This window comes from Mustela nigripes, chromosome 1, assembly GCF_022355385.1.
Source record: "Mustela nigripes isolate SB6536 chromosome 1, MUSNIG.SB6536, whole genome shotgun sequence".
Lineage (NCBI taxonomy): Eukaryota > Metazoa > Chordata > Mammalia > Carnivora > Mustelidae > Mustela > Mustela nigripes.
In genome coordinates this window covers 84,026,610-84,038,703 of record NC_081557.1, presented here as the reverse complement: position 1 = coordinate 84,038,703, position 12,094 = coordinate 84,026,610, and the positions used below count along the sequence as shown (strand labels likewise).

Below are 12,094 nucleotides of genomic sequence, written 5' to 3'. Positions count from 1 at the left end.
CAGATCACAAGTAGGCAGAGAGGCAGGCAGAGAGGGGGGTGAGGGAAGCATGCTCCCTGCTGAGCAGAGAGTCCATACCGGGGCTCGATCCCAGGACCCTGAGATCATGACCTGAGCCAAAGGCATAGGCTTAACCCACTGAGCCAACCAGGCACCCAAAAACCCACTTTAATAGAGGATACGTAAGGAAAAAAATAGAGGCAAACCAGAGGCTTAAAAAAAAGGACACACGTTTAGGGAAATGTGAACACTGAGTATTTGACAATAAGGAATTAATATTATTTCTTTTTTCTTTTAGGGGGGCTTTGGGAAATTGTTGTAGTAGCTGCATGAAATACAACGCTTGGGAACTGCTTCAGAAAAATTCTGTTCAAGGGGAGAGCATGGCAGGGTTATAGTGGAGGGGATTTAGGTTAAATAAGATTGATCATATGTGATAATGGTCGAAACTGGATGATGGGTGTACAGTGGGGCTTATATTTTTTTTACTTTATATATGTTTGAAATGGACTTTTTTTTTTTTTTGTCTTTTTTTTTTTTTTTATTTAGGGGTGCTTGGGTGGCTCAGTGCGTGAAAGCCTCTGCCTTCAGCTCAGGTCATGAGGGTCCTGGGATTGAGCCCTGCATTGGGCTCTCTGCTCGGCAGGGAGCCTGCTTCCCTTCCTCTCTCTCTCTCTGCCTGCCTCTCTGTCTACTTGTAATCTCTGTCAAATAAATAAATAAAATCTTTTTTTTTAAATCTTTTTAAAAGATTTAAAAAGATTTTTTAAAATTTAAAAAGATTTTTTAAAAAGATCTTTTTTTTAAATCTTTTTAAAAGATTTAAAAAGATTTTTTAAAAAGATTTTATTTATTTATTTGACAGAGACATACAGAGCACAAGTAGACAGAGCAGCAGGCAGAGGGAGAGGGAGAAGCAGATTCCCTGCCGAGCAGGGAGCCCTATGTGGGGCTTGATCCCAGGACCCTGGGATCATGACCTGAGCCAGAGGCAGCCACTCAACTGACTGAGCCACCCAGGTGCCATGAAATTTTTTTTTTTTCTTAATTAAAGAATCTAACAGCAATAATATGGCAGGTTAATTCAATAGGGCCATCTACTGAACCAGTTTCTTACACTAGGGAGGTGATACTGTGCATTCAGTAGAGAGAACTTGGGTTTCAGAATCAGACTCTGCCATTTAAATGCACTGAGACTTTGGGAAAATTCAATTCTCAGAATCTATTTTTGCATCTGTAAAACTGGGCTAATACTCCTTAACTCATGAAGAGTAAGTTAGACAATGTATATGAAGTGTTTGGCACATAGTAAGTACACCCTGAATGTCCGTAACCTTGGTGAGAAAGAGTCAGGATTTTGTGTTTACTGTATCTGGGATCAGAAAAATGAGAGTTAAGGGTAGAAGGAACTCAAGTACCATTGGTTTCATTTCACTGTTTTAAGTGAATAAGAAAACGTCCATAAAATTGTGTGGGAGTTTGGCATTTCCTTTTGACTATGGAACCTCCTTGTTTGTTTTCATTCCTTTGTCTTTGTTTAGGCTACTGGTGGGAAATTTAGTTCTAGGGTCACATATTTCAAGAGAAAGAAATGTTCATTTTAAGTCTGAGGAAATAAAAGAAATAAAAAAAATAATTAAAAAAAAAAAGACTGAGGAAATCATTAGCACAGCTGCAGAAAGCCTCTTTCCTTCCTCTCTGTGTCCATACGCAAGATGTAGGAACTTAAAGAAATAGAACTAAGAGATAGTTCAAATAAGTGATTTAGAACATTTATTCCCAGGCTTTTAACCTTTTGTATTTCTTAACTTACAAGCAAGAAAATAGTCCACACCCATAATTACCCGTCTGTATGCGCAGGTATTTTTATCTGTGTGTGTAATAATTAAACTGGCACTGGAATATGGAGTTCTATTAACTGTGTATGAATCAGAGTACAAAATGAAGATATAAAACACAACAAGGAAGTTCTTAAAATCACCATAGTTTTTATTTAATTTTAAGCTTAGTTTTGCTTTTTTGAATAGATATTATGTATGCACCTTGCAGAAATTAAAATGAGGTAAAAAGGTTTACGTACATTCCAACATCTCATTCCCACCATGTCTTTGTCTACCTTCTCTTCCCAAACTCACCCCTCCCCAATAGGTCACCACTGTTATTAACTTTTTGAGTATCCTTTCAGTGTTCCTTTTTCGCAAAACAAGCAAATAGGACTAGATTTATTCTATCTCACTACCTCTTCCATCCCCCATGTCAAAAGGTAACACTCTAAATGTACTGTTCGGTATCTTGTTTATTTTACTTAATAGTATATCCTGGAGATCTTTCCATACTGGCCTCCTTTATGGGTTCTTGGCCAACTCAATTTCCTACACACAGCTTGCATGGCTTGTTTCCAGTCCTTTATTATTACAGATAACAGAGCAGTGATAACCTTGTGTATGTCATTTCATTTGTTTGTAGTATATCTGTGAGATATATTCCCAGAGATGGGATTGCAAGACTGTAGGGTAAATGGGTTGTGATTTTGGTAGATACTAAAGGGGAATCGTATTTTTTATATAGTTCATGTATGTGGTGAAATTCATTAAGTATGGTTGTAAATTCTTCACTGTTTCTGATCGGATTGTTCAAGTCGCAGTTGAAAAGCATGCCCCACATTCTTAACCACATAAATATGGGCTATACCATCTGTCTGGCACCAGAAGAGACTCTGAGCCCACTGACAACAGCCTATCATGAGAATCCTGTCTAATGGTAGATGTTGCATGGACTGTGATTGACAGACCAGATAAACTTCAGGGCGTGTCACCACCTTTGCTTTGTGGTTTTAGTTTCACCTCTGTGCTCTAGTTTTCCAATGTTTAAATATTTACCATTTCTTTTAGTTGGTAGGTATAATTTAAAGACTGAATAATTTTATAAAGTCCTTTGAAAAATTAGGAAAAGAATTTGCAAATGGAAATGTATTTTATGAATCTGCTTACGTGGTTCCATGGAAACAGATCTTTCTCTGAGCATTGAGCTATTAGAAGGAGACACAAAACCAGGAAGGTAGGGGGACTAATTTGAGAAAAAACAAAAGGAGCTCAAACACTTACATTATAGCAGCTGAGTACAGTTACTTGGAGTTTGGGAAATACTGGGGCCTTTATGAACTGATTCTTGCTTTGATACTATCTAACGGGCTGATAGTTGCAGGAACAAAATAGGGATTAGACATTTGTTATAGCACATTACGTAGTTACGTTCCGTTTGAAATTCCTGTGTCCCTGGGCTCACTTCTTTTAAGTTATAAAGCCACCTTCCTACTTGGGGTTTGTATTCTGTTTCCTCATTAGTCATTGAGATATTTACATATACTCAGAATGAAACTGGGAAAGCCCTTATTCAGGTAAATCATATGTAAAGAAGGAGGAAGGGCACCTGGGTGGCTCAGTTGGTTAATCGTGTGCTGTAAGCCCAGGTCATGATCTCTGGGTCCTGGGATCAAGCCCCAGCATTGCGCTCCCTGCTTGGCAGGGAGTCTGCTTCACCCTCTCGCTCTAACCCTCCCTTCTGCTCATGTGCACATGTTCTCTCTCTCTCTCTAATGAGTAAGTTTTTAAAAAAATCTTAAAATTTAAATAAATTTTTTAAAAAACGAAGAAGTCTTCTTAGAACTGATTAGTGTTTGGTATTTTTAAAAACAGTTGCAAAATGCAGATTTATGGTAACCTTTGTTGTATACTTTTTTTCCCAGCATACCTGTAAACAAATTCCTGAATTATGCTAAGGGAAAAAAGCAGGCAGGGATAAGATAAGCCATTTTTCCTAAATCCATAAACATCTTGGCCATGCCCATTTTCTTCAATCTATAAAAATGCTTGTTTAGAGAATTTATGCTTATTTGCATATGATGTAATAGTACTGATCACTTACTATGTGCTAGGCATTGTGCTAATAAGCACATGGCATGTTTCCTGTTTTTCTTAGTATAACTTTCTGAGGTAGACAATATTTTATCCTTATTCTTAAGTACACAGTATTCTTCAAAAATTTGCTATATTATTGTAATCAAAACAAGTGACCGACAAAACACGTGGAATTAATTTTTCTCTTTCTAATCCCTTCCCAGCGAACTAGTAATGTTCGATCCACATTTTTCAAGGACTGTTTATATGAAGTATTTGATGATTTGGAGTCAAAGATGGAAGATTCTGGAAAACAGCTTCTTCAGTCAGTTCTTCACCTGATGGAAAATGGAGCCCTGGTATTAACTACAAATTTTGATAATCTCCTGGAACTGTATGCAGCAGATCAGGGAAAACAACTCGAATCCCTTGACCTTACTGATGAGAAAAAGGTAACAAGTAAGGGATTGTTCTCTTCTTCAGGCTAGTGGGTTGTATCTTCATCAGAAAAACTGTTTTCTAGTTGGTATATTATACACTGCTGGTATTTATGTTGAGGTATAAAAGGAAGATTCTTGTCCCTAGTTGGATTTTTATTTTTTCGTTTTGAGATAAAATCAATACAGAGTAAAAAATGCACGGCTCTGAAAAGTATTCAGGTCTGTGAGTTTTGACAATTTCACGCAATTTCAAAGCAAGGTTATAGGAAGTCATTTAAACTGTAAGATCTTTTTAACATTTGCTAATATCAGATGAGCACAATATGATTTAGAGTTCTTTCTTAGGATATATTCTTCATGGCTTCTATAAGAAATATATGAAAACTACTTTTTGATGTTGAAGAGCAACTTTCAAGCCAAGTGATAGCTGGGCTGAAGTTGATGTTCAGTGGAAACCTCAGGAGTGTTGTGTTTTGTTTTGTTTTGTTTTGTTTTGTTTTGTTTTTAATACAGCCCATGCTGTAGTTGAGCCACTTACCATAATACTGAATTATAGATGTTGATCTATGTCAACTAACAAGATAAGGCTTTTTTATTAGAATGGTCACTTGAATTTGTAATTTGAACTTCCACACCAGTAGGAGATTCTGTAGATGGACTGCCATTACTTAATTGATGAAATACAGTGAAACCATGAAAAGGAAAATATTTCCATTACCATAATCAGAGATGATGAATGAAGAAGGAAGAAAGAAAAAACAGGTTATAAAATGCTACCAAGTCTCATTTGTCCTGCTTTGTATTTTGCAATTTTCCTTCTCCACTTTGTTTTCCAAGGAACCTGGCTGACTTAGAGCCCAGATAAATAGTTTGGATAGAAAACTGATTCACCTGCTGATATTTATTGTCATGGTACTGTCTTTGCCAGAGCAGCAGCTTCAGTGCCATTCTTGTGATTTGGCCGAGCTTGCGGTCAGGTTTTCAAAATAAATCAAATGTAAAGAAATGGTGCCGTGAAGGCCAGTTGGCTCTGACTGGCATGTTTCCCACCTGATACCTGCGTGGTTGGTATGGTCAGCTCCTTCTTCACCTGTAAGTCTCTCTCTGACCTGCCCTTACGTTTTTTGAAGGGGCCTGTCCTTATTTTTTTTACCCATTTCTTTCATGGCACTTTACTGTAACTTTCAGTTTTTATCTTGGTTTGTTTTCTCGCTGTTTGTCCCATGGAAACAGCACCTCCATTTGCACAGATACCACATCAGCCCTTACCCTGACGTCTAAGATAGTACTTGGCACATAGCAGGTGCTCAGTAAATACTTTTTGAATTCATAGACGATTGAATGAAATTCAAAAAATAATGGCAAGAAACAGCTTCTCTGATGTTCCTGATATAACCTCCTGGGATTATGACCAGCAACAGAAGCATAAGGGCCTTTTCAAAGTAAGGGGTTTCTTCTCTCAGACTTGGCTCTTTTCTCTTGCATTTTCATCCTGGAAGGTTTGCTTTGTGGTTTTAGTCCACAAGAGGGCAGTATTGAAATTGATTGCATTAATGCAGTTCACTGGTGGTGAGATTGCAGCCTGGTGTTACTCAACGTTCAGCATCTCTGTGCCTCTTCACTAACCCAAACCTGATTTCTCTAGAATGATATGAGAATGAAATTATGCTTTCTCAAGTCCTTGAGGAAATGGAACAGTGACATCCAGGTGGCTCTCTTTACCCTTATCATCTAAGTGATTGTTTTTCACTGGTAGCCTTTTAGGTAACTCAGGGGACAAAGTTGCTTATCCACTACACAAAAAAACCACCCGGAAACTTTGGGTCTTCAAACATTTTATTTGCATCTGATATCGTGAGTGAGCATTTGAGCTGGACTCAGAACCAGGGCAGTTGTGCTGGTTTTGCTGGTTACCCACATGGCTGCAGTCAGGAGGTGGCTTGGCCCAGGCCGGGTTGCTGTCAGATGGCCCTGCTCCCATGTCTGCCAGTGTGGGCATTTGGCTGGGCCACGTAGCTCTAGGAGGCTAGCTGAGGCTTCTTATGTGATGGTGCCGGCTTCCAGAAGCCGCAAAAGGGAAATGAAATTTGTGCCAACATTTTTCAAGCTGCTGTTTGCATCCTGTTTGCTAAGGCCCTGTTGGCTGAAGCAAGCCAGTGGCCAAGCCTGGAGTAAGTGTGAAAAGGGACTGCACAGGGCCTGGATATAGGACGCGTGATACCTTGGGGATCTTTGCCGAAACAGTCTTCCCAAACTGTCATGTGTATCACCAGTGGTACGAGCCCTAGCATTTCTGCAAATGATGACACTTGAGTTTTTGATGGTTACGTTCAAAGCAAAATCACCAGACATGCTTCCATCAGCCCTAACAGCTGTACCTGGGATGAAACTGAAGCCACACTAAGCCTTACGTGCTTGCCCTACGGTATCATGAAGTGTCATGCCAGCAGCCTAGTCCATCAAAGCAGCCTCGTGCCCATGGGGACCTTTAAGCAAATGCTCAGCCCTGCCAACTTGGTTGAGCTATATTTGTGTTATACAGGTTCTAGAGTGGGCTCAGGAGAAGCGGAAGCTGAGCGTCTTACACATCCACGGGGTCTACACCAATCCTAGTGGTATTGTCCTCCATCCAGCTGGGTACCAGAATGTGCTCAGGAACACTGAAGTTATGGTGAGTGGCGCTGCTCTTGCTGGTCGCAGGAAAGCCTTCCTGGGAAACCTCTGAATACACCCTCGGTCTTTACGGGATAACGTTTTCCCCATGAGTTAAAACTGGAAAGTGAAGCTTTCTTTCTGTGCTGCTTAGCTTGTGGTTGTGCATGTGCTAGTATAGGAAATGCAGAATGTCTCTTCAGGTGTCCAGCCAGAGGTTTTTACCTTGTTCTTCTTTTTTTTTTTTTTTTAAGATATTATTTATTTATTTGACAGACAGAGATCACAAGTAGGCAGAGAGAAAGAGGAGGAAGCAGGCTCGCTGCTGAGCAGAGAGTGCAGTGCAGGACTCAATCCCAGGACCCTGAGATCATGACCTGAGCCAAAGGCAGAGACTTAACCCACTGAGCCACCCAGGTGCCCAAAGATTTTATTCATTTATTTATTTGACAGAGATGACAAGTAGGCAGTGAGGCAGGCAGAGAGAGAGAGGAGGAAATAGGCTCCCTGCTGAGCAGAGAGCCTGATGTGGGACTCGATCCCAGGACCCTGAGATCATGACCTGAGCCAAAGGCAGCGGCTTAACCCACTGAGCCACCCAGGCAACCCCTTTATTTTGTTCTTGATTGACAGCCAGCAGATGGCATTCTGTCACCAGCACCCTCCCTGCCTACAAAGATGACGTTATTATCCTTCCTCACCATTTGGTTTATTACAGTATGAAACCACCTCTGTGCCAGTAATAATATATGCACTTTTTTACCAACCAGTCACTCTAGAATATACATTCTGAAAAGACTGTGTGTGAACGGTGATAGGCTTATATTGAATTATCACACTTACTGCTCAGTGCAAAGAAATTCTAAGTAGGGTGATAAAACTTTATGGAAAAGGCTTGTGGGTTCTTTGAGATACAAGTCTTAGACTTGTTCACACATACATGTAAAGCACTGTCTGGCCAGGGTTATGTGGGGAAAATTCACTGCCCGCCCCCCACTCTGAGAACGGTGTATACTAGCTCTTTTCAGGGGTAGGTTGCTTAGAATGATAATGTCTTTTTATATACGTAGCAAAAGAAAAACCAGGGAAATGTAATACTTTCTAAAGTATAAGGGACTTTTTTTTACCTATACTTTCCCTGACATGTTTTTTTATTGCATCCATCTTTGACACTGAGTGATCCCTAGAAGAGCAGAATCATCTCTGATGTTTGTATATTATACATATGTATATATATACACACATACATATTAATGTTCTTGGTAAGTGTCTTTTTTTTTTTTTTTTTTAGCAAATCTGGTAATGGAATTATCTTCTCTGGTGATCCCGTGGTTCAGTTTATAAAGCAGAAAAAGGAAAATAATGATCTAGAAAATGGAAAGAGGGAGGCACCTGGGTGGCTCAGTGCATTAAGCCTCTCTGCCTATGGCTCAGGTCACGATCTCAGGGTCTGGGGATTGAGCCCTGCATCGGGCTCTCTGCTTAGCAGGGAGCCTGCTTCCCTTCCACCCCGGCCTGCTTCTCTGCCTACCTGTGAGCTCTGTCTGTCAAATAAATAAAATCTTTAAAAAAAAGAAAGAAAAAATGGGAAGAGTAAGATATATTGAAAATTTCTCAGTGCCTTATGGCCTCTGGACATACAGATCTGACAGATAAACTGTATAGCAAGTAGCCCACTGCCTACTCAGTGAAAGCCTGAATAGAGAGCAGTAGAATGTCCAGTAAAGATAAAATTTTAGACCAGTCATCAAGTTATAGGAATAAACAATAAGATCAGACTCCTTTGTGGGATGAATATACCCTCTTTATATTCATCCCACAAAAGAGTCTGATCTTGCAATTTGGCTAATTAGCTATCACAGTCTGTTAAACATTGTAGTTATGATCCTGTTGACCTTTTTGTTTTGGACATGTCTTACATGTGTCTTCACAGTGTCATTAACGTGTTGATTCTTTTCCCGCAAGAGAGAGATTCAGAAACTCTATGAAAACAAGTCATTCCTTTTCCTGGGCTGTGGCTGGACTGTGGATGACACCACTTTCCAAGCCCTTTTTCTGGAAGCTGTGAAGCATAAATCTGACTTAGAACATTTCATGCTCGTTCGGAGAGGAGATGTGGATGAGTTCAAGAAGCTTCGAGAAAACATGCTGGACAAAGGAATTAAGGTCATCTCCTATGGAAATGAATATGCTGATCTCCCAGAATATTTCAAGCGACTGACATGTGAGATATCCACAAGGGGTAGATCAGGTAAGATGAATTTTGAGACTGAGAGCAATAGCTCTTTGACCTTTTATGTATCTGTGATGAGTAAAATCATTACCAACGTAAGAAATAAAATCCCACCTGTATTAGGAAAGGAGATCATGGTCAGTCTTCCAAGTTAGACTAAAATGCCATTGGATAGTAAGAAAGTGGACAAAGGCATATTCCAGCTGTTTATTATAGAAGTAGGAAGAATGAAAAAATACTCAACCTCACTAGTTCTCAATGAAATATAATTAAAATATAGATTTCAAAACTGAAAAGAATGACAGATTACTCAGTTTTGGCTAAAGCTTTGAGGAAAGAAATATATTCACGTCATGTTGGCGGGGAAGGTAAAGTTTGTACAGCTCTTCTGAAGGGGAAGTTTGGAATATGTTCAAAATTTAAAAACCTTTGATCCAGAAATTCCACTTGATACAAATTTATCTTAGAAATTTCTCCTAAGGGGATAATTGGACAATTGCACAATTATACTACACAATTGCATAGAGATAAAGGTATGGAAATATATAATTATTTTTTTTATAATGGCAAAAAAAAGTTGGAAGCAACCTAAAATACTCCAGTTAATAGACTTTATTAAATACATCAGCATTTGGGGGCGCCTGGGTGGCTCAGTGGGTTAAAGCCTCTACGTTCGGCTCAGGTCATGATCCCAGGAACCTGGGATCGAGCCCCACATCGGGCTCTCTGCTCAGCAGGGAGCCTTCTTCCTCCTCTCTCTCTCTGCCTGCTTCTCTGCCTCCTTGTGATTTCTGTCTGTCAAATGAATAAATCTTTAAAAAAAAAATACATCAGCATTTGTGTAATTGATGGAACACAGTAAAGCCATAAGAGGGAAAATTTTGTTGCCTGAAAAAACATTAGAGACATAATATATGAGTAAAGAACACCCGGTTGTAAAATGCCACCACGGTCCATCCCATCCCTACAGAATTGTATTCTGTACAATTTACATTGTATTCTGTTTTGTATTCTGTTTTTGTTTCTGTATGCATGGGGAAGTATCTGGAGTGATATTTACTGAATTAACTGTGGTTATCTTTCTGTGGTAGGATGTAAGTTTTGTTTTTATTAGTATTTTTTTTTCTGTGTTCGTGTTTCTGGCATTAATTATGCATTATCTTTACAATCGGAACAAATTTTTTAAAAAATACTATTTGAACACTATTATGGTATTTAAGATAGAGTCTAGGGGTACACTCATTTGTCATTTCACCTCCAGGTTCTAACAAAGCCAAATGGATATAGAAGTTCAGTTTATTAATGGCCCCAGGCAAGTTTCCAATAACCCTAAAAAAGGCCAGACTTTGGTATCTGCCAAATTGAAGAATGCTTTTCAAAACTTTGCTGTTGTATGTAGTATATATTCTTGAAAAGTTCTATGTTGATATGTATTTGCATTGTCGATCCGAATGCATCTCAGGGGACCTAATAAAGGACAGCAGTTTAATATAGAGAGAACTTTTCCTAAACCTAGTAACCTTGATTTCTTTTCTGAATCAGATTTTTTAAGTGGACTTCTACTGTAATGAGAAATTCCAAAGCCATCTGATGGATGGCTCTCCATCAGAATGGAACCAGATTTATAAAAGACATCACCACAAATGAACACTAAAAATTGTGTCAACCCTTCCTCCAGAAGACTTCAGAAAACCCCTTTTTTACTGTTCTTAATTCCAGTTAGTTAACATACAGTGTTAAATTAGTTTCAGATGCATAATACAGCAATTCAGCACTTCTGTCCATCACCCAGTGCTCATCACATATGCCCTCCTTAATCCCCATCACCTGTTTCACACATCCCCCTCACCCACCTCCCCTCTGGTAACCACCAGTTGGTTCTCTGTAGTTAAGATCTGTTTCTTGATTTGTCTCTTTCCCCGCCTTTGCTCATTTGTTTGGTTTCTTAAATTACACATGAGTGAGATCGTATGGTGTTTGTCCTTCTCTGACTTATCTTGCTTAGCATTTTACTCTCTAGCTCTATCCACGTCATTGCAAATGGCAAGATTTCATTCTTTTTAATTGGCTGCTTCCATATCTTGGCTGTTGTAAATAATGCTGTTCTAAGTATAGGAGTGCACGTGTCCCTTTGAATTCGTGTTCTTGTATTCTTTGGGTAAATACCCAGTAGTCTGATTGCTGGATCATAAGGTAGTTCTGTTTTTAACTTTTTGAGGAACCTCCATACTGTTCTCCAGAGTGGCTGCACCAATTTGCATTCCCAGCAACAGTGCATGAGGGTATCTTTTTCTCCACATCTTCACTGACAGCTGTTGTTTCTTACGTTGTTGATTTTAACTGTTCTGACAGGTGTGAGGTGATATTGTAGTTGTGATTTGCACTTCCCTGATGGCAAGTGACGAAGAACATCTTTTTGTCTATCTGTTGGCCATCTGTATTTCTTTGGAGAAATATCTGTTAATGTCTTCTGCCCATTTTTTAATTGGACGCTTTGTTTTTTGGGTATTGAGTTTGCTAAGTTCTTTACGTATTTTGGATACTACCCCTTTATCGGGTATGTCATTTGCAAATATCTTCTCCCATTCAGTAGGTTGCCTTTCAGTTTTGCTGATTGTTTCTTTCACTGTGCAGAAGTCTTTTTTTTGTTGTTGTTGTTTTTTTAAGATTTTATTTATTTGACAGCACAAACAGGAGGAGGGGCAGGTGGAGGGAGAAGCAGAGGGAGATGCTGGCAGAAGGAGAAGCAGACACCCAACTGAGCGGGGAGTGCAGTAAGGACACTTGGACCATGACCTGAGCCAAAGGCAGCTGCTTAACCAACTGAGCCACCCAGGCGTCCCATGCAGAAGCCTTTTATTTTGATGTAGTCC

The 12,094-nt window shown here is 39.4% G+C and overlaps 1 protein-coding gene across 6 annotated transcripts in view; it reads left to right on the top strand.

Annotated features, from left to right (window-relative positions):
- The window catches only part of FAM118B (family with sequence similarity 118 member B), a 50,139-nt gene that overhangs the window by 34,731 nt on the left and 3,314 nt on the right, over positions 1 to 12,094 (top strand). For all 6 annotated transcript variants that reach the window (XM_059414182.1, XM_059414207.1, XM_059414173.1 and 3 more), the window contains 3 exons: positions 4,121 to 4,348; positions 6,879 to 7,007; positions 8,954 to 9,239. In XM_059414182.1, coding sequence (XP_059270165.1) covers positions 4,121 to 4,348; positions 6,879 to 7,007; positions 8,954 to 9,239 — 643 coding nt within the window. The remainder of the gene's footprint in view (positions 1 to 4,120; positions 4,349 to 6,878; positions 7,008 to 8,953; positions 9,240 to 12,094) is intronic.